General features: G+C 38.0%; 1 protein-coding gene across 1 annotated transcript in view; it reads left to right on the forward strand.

The window, feature by feature from the left end:
* The window catches only part of SLC9A2 (solute carrier family 9 member A2), a 95,209-nt gene extending 79,550 nt beyond the window's left edge, over positions 1-15,659 (forward strand). Inside the window, exons 9-12 of the mRNA XM_077134915.1 lie at positions 7,761-7,857; positions 9,577-9,708; positions 11,159-11,249; positions 12,447-15,659. Coding sequence (XP_076991030.1) covers positions 7,761-7,857; positions 9,577-9,708; positions 11,159-11,249; positions 12,447-12,814 — 688 coding nt within the window. The 3' untranslated portion in view covers positions 12,815-15,659. The remainder of the gene's footprint in view (positions 1-7,760; positions 7,858-9,576; positions 9,709-11,158; positions 11,250-12,446) is intronic.
* Positions 15,660-20,917: the final 5,258 nt, after the last annotated feature.

Here is a 20,917-nt window from a genome sequence, read left to right on the forward strand (position 1 = left end):
TTCATCCACGTTGTTATATGCTTCATGACTTTATTCTGTCTTAGAGCTCTGTAATATTCCATTGTATATATATGCCACAGCTTGTTTAGCCACTTGTCTGTTGATGGACATCTGGGCTGATTCCATCTCTTGGCAATTGTAATAATGTTGCTATAAACATTGGTGTGCAAATGTCCATCTGTGTCCTTGCCCTTATGTCCTCTGAATGTATACTAACAATGGGATTGCTGGGTCATATGGCAATACTATACTTAACTTCTTCAGGAACCACTGAACTGCCTTCCACAGCGGTTGTACCATTTTATATCTCCACCAATAGTGGATAAGTGTGCCTTTTTCTCCACATCCTCTCCAGTACTTGCCACTTTGTTTTGTTTTTATTTTCCTATCATGGCCATTCTAGTGGGTATCAGATGATATTGCATTATGGTTTTGATTTGCGTTTCCCTAATAGCCAGTGAAGTTCAGCATCTTTTCATATGCTTTTTAGCCATTTGTATTTCCTCTTCTGCAAAGTGTCTGTCATGTCTTTTGCCCATTTTTCAATTGGGTTTGCTTTTTGTTGTTGAGCTCAAGAATTTCTTTATGTATTCTGCAAACTAAACCCTTATCTGATAATGTGGTTTTCAAATATTGTCTCCCATTGCGTAGGCTGCACAAAAGTGTTTAATTTTGAGGAATTCCCATGTATCTATTTCTTTAACAGGAGCAATGAAAGTCAAAGATATATTCAAAATCCTGAAAAAAAATAACTGACAACTTAGATTTCCATAACTTGCTAAAGTATCATTCAGAAACTTTTAGTAGATAAAGACATTTGATACGAGTAAAAGCCATCTCCCTAAATAGTAATGGCTGTGTCCTTTGGATAGAACCAGAAGAATCTCATAGAGAAGCTTGGAGATTAAGGAAGGAATTAAAATCAACAGAAAGTATAAAAATTTGGGAAAATCAATATGATTTTGATTTTTTTTGTAACAGTTTGTCATTTCATCTTAGAATAAAACTATACTCCTTTTCCTATTAATAAAAATACATCTTTCATATTTTTCATACTTAAGTCATTATTTTAAACAAATATTTTACTACATATAATTACCATCAAAATTAAGTTTGTTAGAATAATGTTAAATACTTTAAATACTTTAGTTAATGCACATTTGAAACATCAATATATAGTTTTTTTAAATTTTTTTAATTAATTAAAAAAATTAACTAATGACATAATGATTTAGAAATCATTCCGTTCTACATATGCAATCAGTAATTCTTAATATCATCACATAGATGTATGATCATCATTTCTTGGTACATTTGCATCAATTTAGAAAAAGAAATAGCAAGACAACAGAAAAAGAAATAAAATGATAATATAGAGAAAAAATAAAAATAAAAAATACAAAAAATATATATAAAAAAACAAACAAAAAAAAACTATAGCTCAGATGCAGCTTCATTCAGTGTTTTAACATAATTACATTACAATTAGGTAGTATTGTGCTGTCCATTTTTGAGTCTTTGTATCTAGTCCTGTTGCACAGTCTGTATCCCTTCAGCTCCAATTACCCATTATCTTACCCTGTTTCTAACTCCTGATGGTCTCTGTTACCAATGACATATTCCAAGTTTATTGCCTAATGTCGGTTCACATCAGTGGGACCATACAGTATTTGTCCTTTAGTTTTGGGCTAGTCTCACTCAGCATAATGTTCTCTAGGTCCATCCATGTTATTACATGCTTCATAAGTTTATTCTGTCTTAAAGCTGCATAATATTCCATCATATGTATATACCACAGTTTGTTTAGCCACTTGTCTGTTGATGGACATTTTGGCTGTTTCCATCTCTTTGCAATTGTAAATAATGCTGCTATAAACACTGGTGTGCAAATGTCCGTTTGTGTCTTTGCCCTTAAGTCCTTTGAGTAGATACCTAGCAATGGTATTGCTGGGTCGTATGGCAATTCTATATTCAGTTGAGGAACCGCCAAACTGCCTTCCACAGTGGTTGCACCATTTGACATTCCCACCAACAGTGGATAAGTGTGCCTCTTTCTCCGCATCCTCTCCAGCACTTGTCATTTTTTGTTTTGTTGATAATGGCCATTCTGGTGGGTGTGAGATATCTCATTGTGGTTTTGATTTGCCTTTCTCTAATGGCCAGGGACATTGAGCATCTCTTCATGTGCCTTTTGGCCATTTGTATTTCCTCTTCTGAGAGGTTTCTGTTGAAGTCTTTTTCCCATTTTGTAATTGGGTTGGCTGTCTTTTTGTTGTTGAGTTGAACAATCTCTTTATAAATTCTGGATGCTAGACCTTTATCTGATATGTCGTTTCCAAATATTGTCTCCCATTGTGTAGGCTGTCTTTCTACTTTCTTGATGAAGTTCTTTGATGCACAAAAGTGTTTAATTTTGAGGCACTCCCATTTATTTATTTCTTTCTTCAGTGCTCTTGCTTTAGGTTTAAGGTCCATAAAACTGCCTCCAATTGTAAGTTTCATAAGATATCTCCCTACATTTTCCTCTAACTGTTTTATGGTCTTAGGCCTAATGTTTAGATCTTTGATGCATTTTGAGTTAACTTTTGTATAGGGTGTGAGATTCGGGTCCTCTTTCATTCTTTTGCATATGGATATCCAGTTCTCTAGGCACCATTTATTGAAGAGACTGTTCTGTCCCAGGTGAATTGGCTTGACTGCCTTATCAAAGATCAAATGTCCATAGATGAGAGGGTCTATATCTGAGCACTCTATTTGATTCCATTGGTCAATATATCTATCTTTATGCCAATACCATGCTGTTTTGACCACTGTGGCTTCATAATATGCCTTAAAGTCCGGCAGCTTGAGACCTCCAGCTTCGTTTTTATGATTTTGATTTTTGACGATAAACTGTATAAAATAAGAATTTCTTATGGCATTTTAAATATATATAGAATTATTGCTCACAATAATAATAGCTTGTAAGTTGGGAGAAATTTGAATGGTTCTAATGTGTTCTAAGGTATTTGTGTTATCCAGGAAGTGGTAAAAAGAATCATTTATCTCGGACTTTATGTTCCTGTTGTAATCCAAGGTAACTACTGAAAACTTGATGAAAGCATGTAACTAATGAAATAACAAAGTCAATCAAATTCAATGAAAAGCAATAAATAAGAGAAAATAGTTACAGAACATGTGGGACAACTAGAGTATAAATAGTAAGATAGTATACTTGAACCTAGAGGGAATTATATTAAAGTTACTTAATATGCCAGTTAAATGCAAGAGATGACCAGAAGGGATAAAGATAAAACTCACTAAATGTTGCTTATAGGACACACATCTTTTTTGTGAGGCTATAGAAAGGTTATGAAAAAAATAAAAGGATAAAAAATGATAGACCATGAAAGCACTAAATGAAAGAGTTTGTGTAACTATTATCAGAAAATGTAAATTCTAAGGAAGAGAGACATGCCCTAATGATAAAGGTTTAATTCTACAGAAAGTTATAACAAGTCTCAGTTAGTATATAAATTATAACAGCCTGAAAATATATAAAGCAAATCATGATAGAGTGCAATGCAGATTGCACTGATATTTCAAATGCAGATTGCATAAATTCATAATCATGGTTGCAAATGTTGATGTTCTTCTCCCAGTAACTGATGAAACAAGCAGACAAATTTTAATTATATAAAAGGTTTCAGCAACACAATTAGTAAATAAATAAGTCTTAAAAAGTTTCATATCAAGTCTGTTCTCTTAAAACAAAGGAATCAAAAAGCGAAACAAAAATAAAAGTAAAAGGGGGAATTTAAATAAAAATTGGAACAAAGAAATCATGATGGAAAGCAGAAAATATTTTGAATTGGATTAGAATAAAAATATGACACATCAAAACTTGTGTAAAGCAATATTTAAAACCTTCAGCCTGACATGCAAATATTAGAAATGAATTCAGGTGAAAATCAATAATAATTTAAATGCTAGGAAATTGGAAAATAAATTAAACACATGAAAGAATAGAAAAGTTAAATAGTCCTTAACTATTGAATTGAAAACCTTTGCAAAAAGTAAACTCCAAGACCACATGGTTTCATTTCTGAATCCTACCAAAAATTTAAGCAAGAAATAATACCAATCTTACACAAACTCTTTTAAAGTTTAAAGAAGGAAAGCTTCCCAAATTGTTTGACATCAGCGTACGTAACTGAAAAGTTTAGGAAGCGAAAAGGTGAGAAAGAAGGAGAGTAGACAGGGAAATTAAAAGCGAGCGGGTTTATTTCTGCGCTCCTGGGCTGAGCTCACCAAATCCAAGATGGGGGGAGATGAGTCAACGCCTGGGTAATGGCTTGGGCGGTTTTTAAGTAAGGAGGTCAGGTGATGTCCGGAAAGGGCTGTTCTCCGGAAGTCAGGTGTCCGGAAGGGGCGGTTCCAGAAGCCAGGTTGGGAGGGGCGATACAGTGTCCGCAGCTCAGTTTGCAGTGCCCTTCCCGGTTTTCCCGACCTAACAGTAACTTTCACACGAAACATGACAGAGACATTTAGAAGAAAGGAAAATTACAGACCAACTTCTCTCATAATATTTCTATAAAAATCCTAACCAAAATATTAGCAAACCAGATAAAGAGATATATACAAAGTATATGCATCTCAATAAATGTGGCTTTATGCCAGAAATACAAGTCTGGTTTAACAGTAAAAAGTTCAAGTTATCAATACATTAATAGAATAAAGGAGAAGATTTATATGGTCATCCCCATGGATGCAGAAATATTATTTGATGGAATTCAAAATCTATGCTTGGTTTTAAAAAAACTTCAACCAAGCTAAGAATAGAGGAAAACCTTCCTTAAACTGGTCAAGTCTTCCTTAAACTGAGAAACTGATGCAGAAAACCTATGGTAAATGTATTCTTAATATTGAAAAGCTGAAAAATATATCCTGAGCTGTAAAACAAGACAAGGGTGCCTATTATTATCACTTCTATTTAATATTTTATCAGTGCTAGGTAAGGAAAAGAAATGAAATGAGATAAAGATAGGAAAGGAAGAGATATAGCTGCCATCATTCATAAGCAACATTATTTGTTTTCATAGAAAAATGCAGAGGAAACTGCAGACTCCAAATGAGAAATAATAAGTGAATTCATCCAGATTTTTGAATACAGGATCAAAAAATTAGTGGTATTTTTATAAATATCAACAAACAGAAGATGAATTTTTTTTAAATGTTTAATTTAGAATAGCATTATGAAGCATCATATATCAACATCAAATAACATCATCAAATATCTACATCAAATTTAGAGAAAATGTGCGAAACATTTACATAGCTACACAGTGCAAAACAGAAATTAAAGATGATATTAATAAAATGAGAGAAAGAGTATGTCATGTATCTTAAGACTCAATATTATAAAATTGTCAATTCTCCTCAAATTGATCTATGAATTCAGAGTATTTCAATTCAAAATCCCCTCAGGTATGTGTGTGTGTGTGTGTGTGTGTGTGTGTGTGTGAGTGAGAGAGGTAAGACAAACTTCTAAAATTCCTGTGGAAATATGTGTTCTATATATATTCATAGGATCATTATTTGTAATATCCAAAAAAATGGGATATAACATAAATGTCCATCAACAGTAAAATGAACAAATAAATTGGTATTTTCTATAATGGATAATTATAGTGCAAGGAAGATTAAGTAACCATAATAACATAAATGAATCTCAAGTATAATGCGAAAGAAGCTAACTGTAAAATAATACATATTATATTATTCCAGATCAAATTCAGGCACGACTAATCTAGAAGATTAGAAATCAGGATATTGCTTGCTTTGGCAAAGCAAGAGAGTACTGGTTGCTTGGAAATGGGGGGCACAAAATGGTTTTTGGGGTACTAGTTAATATTCTGTTTTTGACGTGAGTAGTTACATGGATATGCCCACTTTGTAATAATTCATTGAGCTGTACACTTGACAATGCATGCACTTTTCTTTCTTTATATTATATTCCAATAAATATGTTTTACAAATAAACTAGGGAGGCAATTATGCCCGTTTCACTAGAGATGTTCGAACATATGCTGGTAAATACTTGGGTGGGTTGTACAAGAAATCCATGTATCAAAAAGGTTGCTCCTTGGTGACCTTACTTTTTTCTCTCCAATTCTAAAATTCTGTGAACTAACCTTGTGATTAAAAAAAAATTGGACTAGAAAGCTGGAAATCTGCCTAAGCAACACTTCTACCTTACAAAGATGTGTCTTAAAAATCATCTGAACAAATGTACCTCGCTATTAAAAGGTGTTAATATACAGTAGTATACGGGAAAAAACACAATTGATATAAACTAAGGTCTATAGTTAGCGGTAACAGAGTAATGTTCTGGCATTAGTTATAACAAAGGTGCTATACCAAAGTCAAATGTCAATAATAGGGGGATATAAGGGGTGTGGGGCTTTTTTCTTAGGAAGAAATGAGAATGTTTTCATAGTAACTGTGATAGTGAATGCCTAACTATGTGATTATACCAAGAGCCATTGCTTGTACACTTAGGATGGATTGTATGGTGCGTGAATAAAACTATTTTAAAAATAATAATGGGGGAAGGGGTATGTGATAGTTTGGGTTTTTTTTTTTAATTTTTATTGAGAAATCTTCATATAGTCTGTGTGTGTGGAGATTTTTTATTTCTTGTTTTGGAATAATTACAATGTTCTAAAATTGACTGTGGTGATGATTGCACAACTATATGATGATACTGTAAGCCAATGATTGTATGCTTTGGATGGATTATATGGTGTACGATAATATCTCAATAAAATTGAATTTATAAAACATATCCTCTCTGTACTGAAGCTGAGGTAAAAAAAGGGACCATCTAAATCTAGAGATGTTTGTCCTGGTAAAACCTTTTATCTCTGTGCTCATTCCTCTGTGCGTATTCATTACCCAGTGGGCACTAGGTTTTTTTTTTTTTTTTCCCATGGGCAGGCACTGGGAATCGAACCCGGGTCTCCGGCATGGCAGAAGAGAATTCTGCTACTGAGCCACTGTCGCACCACCCGGCACTAGGTTTTTGTACCCCAATAATTACTATTATGATTGATTTATAGCAAGAGCTAATTTACATAAAAAAGAGAAATATGCTCTTTAATTTGTGTCCTTGGTTCATCTTTTATAAAAACTGCGTTTCTACATATTAACCCTTCCCAGCTTTAATCGGTTTTCCTAATTTTATTTTCCTGCCTATAATTTTATTGGATTACGCATTTTTGTAGGCTCCCTCAAAGCCTTTTTTGGAAAGAAGTTAGGACAATGACATATAAATATATATGTACATATTATATGTGGTGTGTTTGCAAATATTTATAATCAGGTATTTAAAAGACCAAGCCATAATGTAATAATATAGCCAATTAAGTTTTTATTTGAAAAAAAGCAATTCTATATTATTTTATTTATGGAATATTAGAAATATATTAAAAAGTGATAGCAATATAGGTCATTATAGTTTTTCTTCCTTTAAAAAATTATTGTATGGATAGAATCTGTAAAAATAGTGCATGCTTAAAATTTGTCATGGATGATTTGGACGCTGAAAGAAAAGTTTTAAAATCTTGAATTATTTTAAAATATTGACTGTAACAATTGCTAAGTGTTATTCTTTGAGCTAAGATGATTCTTCTTAAATAATGTTCTACCTCTAAGGAAGAATATCAGTGTATCCAATATTTATCAAAGAGTAAATACTTTTTTTTGCTAAACTTTCACAGCGACTGTCAGGAAGATAAAATACGGAAACTCACACCTGGTGAAATGGATGAAATTCGAGAAATATTATCAAGAAATCTCTACCAAATCCGTCAGCGAGTAAGAATAATTTATTTACCATACTATTCACTTGCCTTTGGTGAATAATGCCCCTTCTGATTTTGTGCGATAATTGGGCGCCCCAATATGGACCCAACCTCTGCAGGCCCCGCACCTCATCTTCTCCCCTCTCCTGCTGTCACAGCACCCCGTGGTGTCTGACATGTGGGCTTTGAGACAGAGAGATGGGTGTTGATTGACGGTGAAGAAATGAGTTGATCACTGTTTTTACTTTAAAGGAAAAAGCTTTTTAGTTTAGAAGACTTTTAAAACTTTTAGCCTTTTTGTTATCCACAAAGTCCTATAGGTTCTTCTTTGGTGTTTTGAGTCACTTCTTTCACTGCCTTTTCATTGGGCACGCCCCGTTCTAACCTTTGCTGATAATCTAGTTACCGCTCACGGGCACCCATATGTCACTGCCCTGCGCGTCTCAGTGCATCCTACTCTCCAGCCATCTAGGTCGAAGGTATTACTGTTGTCTCCATTTTACAGATGAGGAAATGGGGGCACAGCGAGGTGGTGTGTCACACAGACTTGTCACTAACCCCCTCACTCCTTTGGGGCCATTTCTGCAGCTTCTTGGTCCCAAAGACCTTCTCCAGCTCCACTCAGCTCCCTAAAGCTTCCTTTTGGCTGCAACATTCTCCTATTTAAAAGAAAACAAAACAATGGTTGTACCCTCCAGGCTAAACTATTCTTTCAGAATTTGAGGTCTCTATTTCCAGTTCTACTTTATCTGACCTGATTTCCACAGCTCCCCCATCCCTGTACCCCAGACTGCAGCGGAGTCTGTTCTTCTGCCTGTGTGGCTCTTTCCTCTTTCTTCACTTGGGGCACTCCGACGCTTCCTGCCTGCTGATCCATACTCTCCAATCTTTAAGCAGTTTCCGGTCCTTTCTTTAAATGGGACACCGCTTACAGCTTGTACTACATAACCGCAGCACTTGATCGTATGATTTTTCTATTGTTTGTTAGCTTGTTTAATGTCCAAGGAGAGGGTGAACTCCTGATCGAGACCTGTTCTAAATTGCTTTTGGGTATCACTCAAGGGCCTAATATAGTTCTGAACATAGGGATACACCCAAGAAATATAGGCTAATTCTATAAAGAAACTTGATTACTAAGCATGACTTATTTTAAGCAACACCTATTTATATAGCTTATACAACTCTAAAAATGAATATACCATGTACAACCCTAGCGTAGAAATGTTTACTCCTTCCAGGACTGACAGATAAATATTGCTGGTGGCAGCAACTTTCTCTTCTATATTTAACAACCCAGCTGACAAGCGGAAAATCTCTGAAGTTACTCAGAGGGACATAGCACCACCGAGTGGCTCACAATGGTTTGTGTTTTACCAGTGATACCTCTTTAGTAGAGGTTGTATGAAGAGCACATATTCCCAGCTGCTAGTGATGGTTAAGTACTTCAAGGTAGACAAAGCCACTTGATGAATTGAGCCCATTTTCTCATTTATTGTTTGCACTTTTTAGTGAAAAAACTTTATTCACTGGTTTATTAGAGTACAGAATGAACCTTCCAAATTTCAAGAATGTTAATTTTTATATTTTTAATGTAATTTAATTTTTTTCTTTCTGCACAGAAGTTCTAAGTGCCTAGCTGTAGTGCAAAGCCAAGGAAATGTCCTGAAGTTTTGGAATTTCTGGGGGAATGTACAGGTTTTTGTAAAGCATCACTCATGTGTTTTCATTTCAGACTTTGTCGTACAACAGACACAATCTGACTGCAGACACCAGTGAGAGGCAAGCCAAAGAGATCTTGATCCGCCGGCGGCACAGCCTGAGAGAAAGCATTAGGAAGGACAGCAGCTTGAATCGGGAGCGCAGGGTAATTGAGATTTGTGCTTCTGGAATGCAGAGGGCTTCCAAGAGCAGAGCCAGCTGCTGTACCAGGGGCTGTGCTGGCAGACAGCCTGCTGAGGGTTATTCCACAGGAATTCGGGAAGGGAATTAATCATAAGATATTTTCAAATATTTATTGAACACCTGTTATGTTCCAGGCACTGTTCTAGGCATGTGGGGTGCATTGGTGAACAAACACTAACAGAGAGGAGAATTGATATTCCAGTGGGGGTGGGAGGAGCATTCAGCATCAGAATAAGTAAATTGTCTAGAATATTAGAAGGCAGTAAGAACTGTGGGGGAAATAAACAAAAATAGAATTGAGGAAGTAGGCTGGGAGTGCAGGGAGAGGTCAGTCAGGTTACAATTTTAAATAGGAAGGCTGGACCAGGTTTCCTTTGGAAAGTAATAGTTGAACTTTCTGGGAGAGGAAGCAGCCAGTGAAAAGGTCCTGTGGTGGGCGAGCTGCCTGCTCTCTTAGGAGCTGCAGTCAGGCAGGAACCACTGGGTGAAATTCCTGTGCACACTGCAGTGTGTTCAGCATCTCAATTGGTCCAGGGCACTGTTAATAGACAAAAGAAAACCATTTTTAAACGATACCATGATTTATTGATTTAATATAGAAGGCATTGTGTTTCATCTTAAATAATATTCTATATTAATATTCACCAGAGAACAGAATGGTTATGTTTGAACGAGAAGATGATCTTTTTTATGTGTAAAATGGGGCAGTGTCGATTAAAAGTTAAGGAAACTGGGGGTGCAAGGGTAGTTTAGCGGTAAAATTCTCACCTGCAATGTGGGAGACCCTGGTTCGATTCCTGGTCCATGCAATTCCTGAAAAACAAACAAGCAAAACAAAAATTTAAGAAATGGTGCTGCAATAATGGGATACTCACATGGAAAAATAATGAAATGTGACCCCGCCATACAGCATACAAAAGAAAAAGTTAAGGAAACCCAGAACCTTGGCATTTGAGATACCAGAAAATTAGCTATAGTAATAGTTTTTGCTGTTCCATCATTTTTGAGATCTGTTAAAGTAAATAAAACATAAATTTGCTACATTTTTCACATCTTTTCTTCCCATTACATATATGTTCTTAAGTCTTTATACTAATATTCTTATAAATTTGTGTTTTAGCAGCTTTTCTTTAAGAAAACCCACTGGCTTTCACATTTTGTTTATTTCCAGTTTCCTTAGTACTGGCCTCTATTCTATTTTGGAAGGGGTTTAGGGTCTTTCATGTAATATAGTTATTGCATGGAATTTACTATCCATCCCTACAGCCCCCCTATTAAAAGCAATTTTGGAATCGATAACTAAAATTAGAATTTTAAGAACCAATTCATGCCTTGCCATAAAATTTTAAACCTCTAACATATTATAAATGCCATGTGTGTAATATAAATAAGGTTTTCTGTTTCTTTTACAGGCATCAACTTCAACCTCCCGATATTTATCCTTACCCAAAAATACAAAGCTTCCTGAAAAGCTACAAAAGAAAAAGAATATTTCTCATGCAGGTAATGAATACATTTGGAATAGTGAAACCTTACTTTTATTTATGATTGCTATAAGAGAGAAATTTCTCAATTACTCAACCCATAGTTTCAAAATCTAATATTAGTTTCACAATCTTTTAAAATGGAATGCTGTGCACATTATAAACAATTCAATCAGTCATCTCTCATAAGATTCTATTTGACACAGCAATAGCAAATGTAGTTACCGTGTGTTTAGTGAACAGATAAATAGAAAGTTAGAAATCTGCATGTGTAAATATTTAAATTTTTAGTCATACTAAAAAAATTATTAAATCTTTTTCATAAGGTTTAATACCCTTTCTTTAGTGATAATCTTTAGGTAGTCTCTCAACCCCACAAAAACCATGATAGGATTTCATGTTATTAAAATGTGGGATATAACAAAAATGTCTTTTGGAGGGGAAGGGCCTTATGCATTTAATTAACTGGGAATAAAGAAGTCTAATGTGGGGTGAGGGAAAATGGGAAGGAAGAATGGGGAAGCAGAGGAAGCACTGACTGGTTTGAGTGGCCACGTCACCTCTGGGTGACCATCAGAAACACTCACCTGTTCAGAGACTCTCAACCCCAGGCAAGCTCACGGGTGGGTCGCCTGCAGCCTCCTGCCACCTGTTCCGCTACCCTGAGGATGCGGTTCCACAGGCCGTCTCCTTTTGTTTGAAAAGTGTGCATTGGAGTTTGGGGCCCTGGCTTCCCTTCATATGGAAATCTACGTAAGGCAATAGGCAGAGCTGCGTGCGAGAGCCCAGGGGAAGACGGGCGTCTTAGCGCCGGTGCTGAGCACGAGCTGGGCGTTGTCGCGGTCCCCCAGCTGGCTCCTTCTGCGCCCTCCTCGGACCCACCCTGCGGCAGGGCAGAGGCGACCTGCTGCCAGACTGACTCAGTTTGAACTCCAGCTCGCTGCTTCCCAAGTCTCTTTTGAACCTCGGGCCCCTCATCTGGACACCGGTTACTGCGAGGCTTGGTGGGCAGTGCTTTTGGCGCGGCCTTAGCGAGCTCCGCACAGCCGATAGGCGCGCGCGTGGGGAGGTAGAGGAGGCCGGGCCCCAAGCTGGGGCTGGAGGGCCTGGGATCCCTCCCCGGCCCGAGGGCGCGGTCGCGCTGGCCCCTGGGGATTGCAGAGCCGTCCGCCACCGCTCCTCTCTGAACGCCCTGTCCTTCTCTTGCTCTCGGCAGGTGGCAACAGCAGCGACTCCGATGCAGACGCCGGGACTGCCGCGCACGGCTTGCAGCCCCGGGCGAGGCACCTCGCGCCAGAACAGCCCTCCAGGAAAGCGCCCCCGTCCTACACGGTGGAATGGAGGAATGAGGTGGACGGGGCATCCGGCAGCGGGCAGCCCTGCGCCCCAGCTGCAGACAGCCAAGAGAGGAGCACGCGACCCGCAGGGGCGCTGCGGCAGCCCCTCCTCTCCAGAGGCGCCACCAGCCCGGGGAGGGAAGGGACTCTGACCGGAGACAGGCGCCCCAAGGCCCCGCCGCGGCTGGTCCGGAGGGCGTCGGAGCCGGCAAATCGGAAAGCCAGACCCGGAAATGGCGAGCCTTAAGGGAATGGCCACAGCGGGGCGGGGCTACTCAGCCTGCGCCTCTGCAGCTCATTACACTGAAACCTGGCAGGGCAAGGGAATCCATCTTCAACTCTGCGGCGCTAACTACTGTCTTCAGGTGGCAGAGCCATGCCATTGATGAGTGGGATGAGTGCTTATCCCGAGAAGAGGAAAATCAAAGAAAAAAGTCCCGTAAAATATTTTGAATGGCTTGTTGCTAGCAATTGTATTTTTTTTTGCAAGCCTAAAGAAAAAAAAATTGTGCCTTTATTGAACTTGGAAGGATAGATCTTGATATTTTTAACATACCCGTGTTGGTGAAATTTTTAATATATACATATGTCTCAAACTTTATTTATGAAAAAATATATATCTCTACTCAGTTTTTAAGCGAATGGCACTAAAAAAAGATACTCAGAACATCTTTCTGGGGATGAAAAGGGCAGTACTCGGAGGTGGGAGTCAGTTAGCTCAGGAGAGGGGACTTTCCCAGGAGGCAAAAGAGCAGCTGGTAAAGGAGGATCACAGCCTGAAGCTGCGAAATTTGAGGACTCAAACTGGGAACACATTCAGAAAATCTAGACAGATGAAGAGGTTTGTCTTCCTAGCACAAGTTGGAGGGCCCATTACTTCTATGAAGTAATGAGGGTCAACTGGTTTTCAATTTGGCATGCTTGGTTGTGGCACATGAACTCTACCGTCCCCTCGTTTAAGTGCTGCGGGAGGGGGCGGGTAGGTAGGTGAACGCAGCTGTTTGGCAGGCTCAATGGCAGCTTTTTATGAAGTCCTACCCCTGTGGGTCTCATGGATTGTGGAGAAAGAGAGCAACACCTGTTGACAGCGTGAGTTTATGGTGGGTTTTATGTTGTGCAATACTTGGAGGAGGATGCAGGAGATTCACCCCCATCTACTACCAATTGTTTTAGTTGAATTTTCTAGGACTTTCAATTCCGGGTCATAGGCTCTGCATAGAAAGATGGGAGTTAGTAATCCAATGTTTAGCACGTTACTGAGATTTTGAGTTTGGAATTTTATTCAGGAAGCACTTTGGAGAACATGGAAGTTCTATTTTTTTTTTTTTTTGAATAGTCTGTAATTTGGTACCATCTCCCCCCAGTAAAGTAGTAACTCAAACTTTTCATACAAAGTGGACTCTACTCATCTGAGTATTTTTTAAAAGTATGGCAGAGAGAACGGAAACATAATCATTAAAGATTAATGTTGAATCTCTGTCTCTTAAGCGGTGTATTTTCTTGGCCTTTCATTTTTGCTCGATAATTCCTCTTTAAAACTTGACTGGAACAAAACCCTAAATTTCTGGGTTTAGGTATTAGATGAAGCCACTCCTCTAGTCCTTTGTTTTCACACTGGAGATATTCAGTAAAGGATACAGTGTCTACAGCATTGTCTGGGGTGGGGTGGGGTGAATAAATTAGAGGGGATACAGAATTTCCAAGAGACAGTTTTCTGAGCTTCCTTCTGACACCCTCACTCAAATGGAGAAGTACATCTTTTACCCTTGTCTCTCGTGTTCTAAAATCTTGGAATACTGCTAGATTGCTGGGCATGAGACAGAGTAAGACAGACACAAAAAGCATGCGTTTAATAAGAGCACAATTTCCTTCTGGAACAAACTCTCCCAGGTTGATCAGTAGAAAACAGAGTAGAAGTTAATTTGAAAACTGCAAACTTAGGACTTGGTGCCAAAAAACCCTCATTTTAAATGAAGATGTTCATAGCTTTTCTGCTGAAAAGAACTTAAAGCTGATGTAAAATTTTGTTATAGGAATATGATTCATCACGAGTTGTAATCTGTATTTGAGAATGCCAAGAGTAAGTTTTCAGAATAGTGACAGTTTGTGAAATCTAAAAAGGAAAATAGACATTGAAAATGACCTAAAAACAACTTTTTGATTTTCCTACTTTCCTATATTAGTAAATATTATGATGAGTTTAATTTATGGAGTTGAAGGAAAATCAGGAAATTTGTGTGTTATTTCTTGTTAAGCAGGTAGACCAAATTCAGCTTCACTAATTAAAAGTCACATAAAGAATTTGGATGGCATTATGTAAATTTCTGGAAAGCAATATCTATGCCAGTTTATCTTTACCATGTTTCAATTTTCTTATTTGTCAAATAACAAAGGTAAGGAAAATGGAAATTTTTTTTCATTTATATTTTTTCTCTATAACTTCTGTTTTAGAAGTATTAAATTCTAGAGACTATAGATGGAGAAAATATGTAGGTGAAACTCTTTAATTATATACCATGACAACCTAAATTTCTGTAACAGAAAGATCCCCTAAGTGTTTGTAAATGTTTCTGCTCATTCAGCCAACACTCAATCAAACAAAATTCCATGTGGCTGTATAATTCATAGGTCTTTGGTGTTTGTTGTATCAAAAGTTGAAATATCTACAAGTGAAAAGTTGGGGTTTCTTCTGGTAAGGACCGACTTTTGGGAGCAGTTATGCCAGCTTTGCAAACAACTAGGAATTGGCTTCAAAGTCTGATACTTTAAAAAATACATGTTCTGTGTATATGGCCCCAAAATGTCTGGGAGGAAATTGCTTTAAACTTTTTCTAAGCTTTGTAATGGGGGCATATCAGTTTACCTGGGGAAGTGATATATTAATTTACATAAATGTAGAGAAGCATGTTGCTTGTTACATGTCTCAACATTTTCTGCATTTGTTGCACTGCCCAAATCATGTTTATGTTAAACATATGGCATTTCATAATCAGTTAATATTTTTTGTTAGTTCAAAAATTCACACAACTTTATTCTTTGAAGAGTGATTAAAGAGATTACTTTGTCCAATTAAAGTAGCTGTTGACATCATCTGCAGAGACCTGAATGCTAATTTGTATGACTTTCTTCATTGACCTGAACAAGGAAAGATCATAACTCACAACAGACTGGTGATACTGGGGTTTATTTTGTTCACTTTCAGAACAAAATAAGTGGCTTGCTTCTTCTACTTTATATCCCACTTTTTAGCCAGGCCATTTCTTTAACCTATTCCTAAGGAAAGCTGGAGCCCTGTTTGGGTAAAGACATTGTTCTTTGCTCGTTAAAGATGATATTTTCCCTCAGAATTCCCTCAGATTTTGTCCACAAACATCCAGCCAATACAGATGAAACATCCAAATGATTCATTTTTGGAGGGTTTCTTTAGCGTTGTGCTGATACATAGTTCTGTGATCCCTTTGTTTTGTTTTCTAGTTTTCTGCAAATTTTCAAACAAAATTCAAAGTACAATCAATAACTTGTGGATCTGATCTCTCACCACGACAGTCAGGGAATGAGCTTTTCTTATTTGGAGAGTTATATCGAGAGTTCATACATTAACTAATTAGCATACTAATTATATTTAGGATCATTCAGGGCCAACCACATTTCACACGGTCTGTGGGTCTGTGGAATCTTTGTCCCCTAACAGTGTGGACATGTTGCCTAGTAGAGAGTAGTAACAGAGATTTTTTTTTCTGATTTACACTTCTGTAACAAATTATCCTCAATGAAATATTCAAACATTTTTCTCCTTTTTTATTTCATCTGATCCTGTCGACTCATACAACCTACTGCTAACTAAATTTCTAACTTAAATGCGGCTCTGTGCATCCAGGTGTGGTAAGTCTGCTTGCAGAAAATAAATTTGATATATGTATGCTGACAAAGGAAATTTTTCCTGGTTTCTGTGAAAAGTTCTTATGAAAAAGTTAATATTAAATCACAGGTAAACATTTAATTGATCACTTGGAGAAAATAATAAATCACATGCACTCAGGACAGATCCAGAAATTCCAGTTTTTATATGTATGGATCAAAACTACTCTCATTTATACTAAATGGAGTCACGATAATTGGAATTAGTGAAAGGTAAGGATTTAAAAGTATTAAATATCTGACTTCTATTCATTTCAGATACATCTATCTCAAACTAGGCTAACCGTATTACTGTATTAGGGAACCTGATTAGCAGAAAAAATATTATAATTTGTCCATTAAGTTTCTCCATATAAAGATTCTTATAAGTGACTCAGAGGTAAGGTATGCACTGAAATATTAAATACTGCCTCCCCACAGCCAAGCCAAACACAAAAGCCAGGTAAATGCCAATTATCATCTTACCAAATGACTTGTAAAGATTATGCAGATCTAAGCCTCAGCACATCAAATGTTAGGGTTTCACTAAAACATAGTTTTAAACACCCATTTGTAAATGTTTACCACATTTGTTACCATAGTTGTCTCCTACTGCTGGGCACACTTGGTTGTTTTGAAGAGACAGCATGACGCTATTGTGTTGGGGTTGAAGGCAACCAAAAGAAAATGCTCACCCTTGTCATAGGTTATCTCGAACTGGCATCATCGGAAATCAGGAATTGTGACTCGTGGGCCTGACGGTCCATTTAAGGCAGCTACATGTAGGACATGCAGACATTCCCCTGTCCAGACCCACAGGCCAGGGCAGTGGCAGTACATGGAGCTCACGAGAGCATGACTCGGTATTTCACATGGTTTCACTTTATAAGGAATCTCAGGACAGATTTAGGTAGGTAGCTTAGCATGCTAAAGAAAAACATTTCTGGTTTGGATAAAAATTTGAGTTCCAAGTATTTTCAAAATGGAACATTCTTTGATAAAGCTGAAGAAGGTTATCTCCTATCCATATTGCGAACTTCAACAAATTTATGCATTTAACTGCTTTTTTCCCTCCATGGTACATAATACTTTGAAAAGAGGATTTTTATGTATCAAACTGTAGTAGAAGTTAAATCAAGACTGATCAAAATGCAATTCTTTGTTCTAACAAGATTGCTGTAGTTCACATTTATGCCCTGTGATTAGTAGTGAGCACTCCTTCCCTAATGGTTATAATTATCTTTTTCCCTTCAAGAAACTAGTCTGTTTTAAAGTTAATTTCTGTTCAAAATAAGAATCAGCACTATTTCTTACAATATATTGAGTCAGGAAAACATAAATTTTGCTATTTTATTGTTTTCTATGAAATGTCTGTGTGCTAGTTTGAAATGATGTGTGTACCCTAGAAAAGCCATGTTTCAATCCTAATCCCATTTTGTAAAGGTAGCCTTTTCTTCTAATCCCTATTCAGCACTGCATGTGTCAAATTGTAATTAGATCATTCCCCTGCAGAAGTGATTTGATCAAGAGTGGTTGTTAAACTGGATTAGATGGAGGCATGTCTCCACCCATTTGGGTGGGTCTTCATTAGTTTCTGAAGTCCTATAAAAGAGGAAACACTTTGGAAAATGAAAGAAATTCAGAGAGAGCAGAGCAGAATGACATAACCACGAGAAGCAGAGTCCACCAGCCAGCAAACTTTGGAGATGAAGAAGGAAAATGTCTTTTGGGGAGCTTCATGAAACAGGAAGCCAGGAGAAGCTAGCAGATGACGCCGTGCTTGCCATGTGCCCTTCCAGATGAGAGCGGAACCCTGAGCGTGTTCACCATGCACCTTTCCAGATGAGAGAGAAACTCTGTGTTCACCACGTGCCCTTCCACTTGAGAGAGAAACCCTGAACTTCATCGGCCTTCTTGAACCAAGGTATCTTTCCCTGGATGCCTTAGATTGGACACTTCTGTAGACTTGTAATTGCATCATTTTCTCAACCTTAGAACAGTAAACTAGCAACTTATTAAATTTCCCTTTTTAAAAGCCATTCTATTTCTGGTATATTGCATTTTGACAGCTAGCAAATTAGAACAGTCTGGTTAAGTTTATATGATCCAGGGAAAATGAGAGCTAAAGTAAAATAATGCTTTAAAATAAATATTTGTGAATTGATTAGAAATAAATCTTACTGTGATGAAGTGTTATTTATAAAACCACTCTGTTTATGTGCCAAATAGAATAAGAATTTTAAATAATGTATATGTTTTATATTAACAGAATGGTTTTAAAAGCCAAATCCTTTTTTTTTAATTACTAAAATGTGTTTTACTGTACTGGGGATGGGATTTTTCAAGCACTTTAATATACTGATTGAAATATACAACAAGATACAATAATGACTTTAAAAGTACAATTTATTAGAATAAATTACAGTAATTCATTATAATTTTAAACCGATTTTATTATTGAAGAAAATTATTATATGTCTGATGGTGGCATTCAGGTGTTAATTTGGACAGGTGATGATGCTCAGTTGTCTGGTCAGGCAACCACTGGCCTGACCGTTGCTGCAAGGATATTTCGTGGCTGGTTGATAAACCATAAGGTTGGTCTAATAAATCATCAGTCAGTTGATTGCAGCTGTGGTTGGTTACATCTATGCTCAACTAAGGTGGTGTCTCACGCAAATGAGATAATTCAATCAATAGGATTTGAACTGCTGAGTTGAAGACTTAAGGAAGAAGAGAGAATTTTCACTGCTGTTTCAGCCAGCGAGCCTCTCCTCGGGAGTTTCCTGAGACACCTCATTGGAGCTGCCAGCTTCACAGCCTGCCCTAAGGATTTTGGACTCTTTCATTCCCACCACAGTGAGACACTTTTATAAGTCTTATTACTTACAGATATCTCCTGTTGGTTCTGTTTCTTTAGAGAACTGTAACTGGCATGTTCTTTAGGAAAAAATGTTTGAGCACTGAAAGTAGTTGTTTTCAATTCATTATCCAGTTCCAAGAACATTATAGTTGTTTTCAATCCATTATCTGTTCCTACTGTAAAGAAAGCTTCTAGAACGAATCAGGCATGGAAAATCAACAATGACTTTTACTATGGGTTCCAAGTAAAAGGCTGTCCTCTTAATTCAGGTGCCCAAATGCCTGAACTGTTCCCATTATGGACGGACTCCTGGTCCTGTTGCCTAAATATCTTACCAGATGTCTTCAGGAAAAAGATGCCAAGTATTTGGAACGTCCTTCTTAGTGGTCCAGAGAATGAACCAACTGTAGGTTCCCAGTGTGCTCTGCCAGCTGACACGGGGTGAGGGAGCAGGTGCTCATCGTCAGCACCAGCCTCTCCAACTTTGTTCTCTGCTCTGCACAGACCAGACACAGAAGCATCATCCACAACCCCTCTCAGAATCTCCTTGGGGCCACCATGGAGTGAGTTGCCAGGTGTGCATCATGGGAACACGAGTTCAGGGTGCAATGGAGTCTGTCAGCAGATGATGCCATGTTTGCCATGTTACTGCACAGCATGGAGAGCCCAAAAGAGCAGGGGAAGAAGTCCCATCCAGGCCAGTGTCCTAAGGTGGCCAAAACTGCTGGGCCAGGCCCAATAGATGGCACCTCTCCATGCCTCCCTGTGCTTTGTGCCGAAGCAGACAGACAAATCTGTCTGGCTTTTGGGGTTTGCCCATCCTTTCTCTCCTAGCTGCTTTCCTCTATTCCTTACTAACAGCTCAAAGGCTGCACCCCCCCACCCCACTGCCCACTCATCTGAGTTACTGCCACCAAATCCCTACTGCCCTCAAATGTCCTATATGAGTGAGATTTTATCCACCTTGGGTGGGGAGAAAGTGCCCTGCCATTGAGAATTTTTGCCTTGATTAGCACCTGTGCTGCTTGTTCCTACTTTCTGGGTTTAAGTTCTGTCAAATCTTATTTATTAGATTTAACATCTCTCCCAGGTGCAAACTGGCACAAAATAGAAAAGAAGGTTGGGTGGATCGAGGATGGGTGCTGTGGTGGCTTGGCGCTGTATGTATCCCAGAAAAATATGTTCTTAAACTTAATCTATTCCTGTGGGCATGAACCCATTTTAAGAAGGACTTTTTGATGAGGTTATTTCAGTTCATGTGTGGCCCACACCCATTGGGTTGGGTCTTAGTCCTATTTATGGAGTCCTTTATAAGCAGAATGAACTTCAGCCACAGGGAAGAAGCCACATGAAGCAAGAAGCTGAAAGGCAGAGGAAGCTGGAAGAGAGCAGATAGGATAGGAGAGGCCGCCACATGCATCGCCTATGATGGAGGAGCCCAGGACCGAGGATCGCCAGCAGTCAGCCCCAGGACACCAGTCTTCGTGAAGAGAGTGTCACATTGATGCCTTGGACTCTTAGCCTCAAAATTCAACTCATTGCATGGTATCTGCTTGAGTAGCCAAGGAAACTAAAGCAGCCACTTAGTGG

This window comes from Tamandua tetradactyla, chromosome 17, assembly GCF_023851605.1.
Source record: "Tamandua tetradactyla isolate mTamTet1 chromosome 17, mTamTet1.pri, whole genome shotgun sequence".
Lineage (NCBI taxonomy): Eukaryota > Metazoa > Chordata > Mammalia > Pilosa > Myrmecophagidae > Tamandua > Tamandua tetradactyla.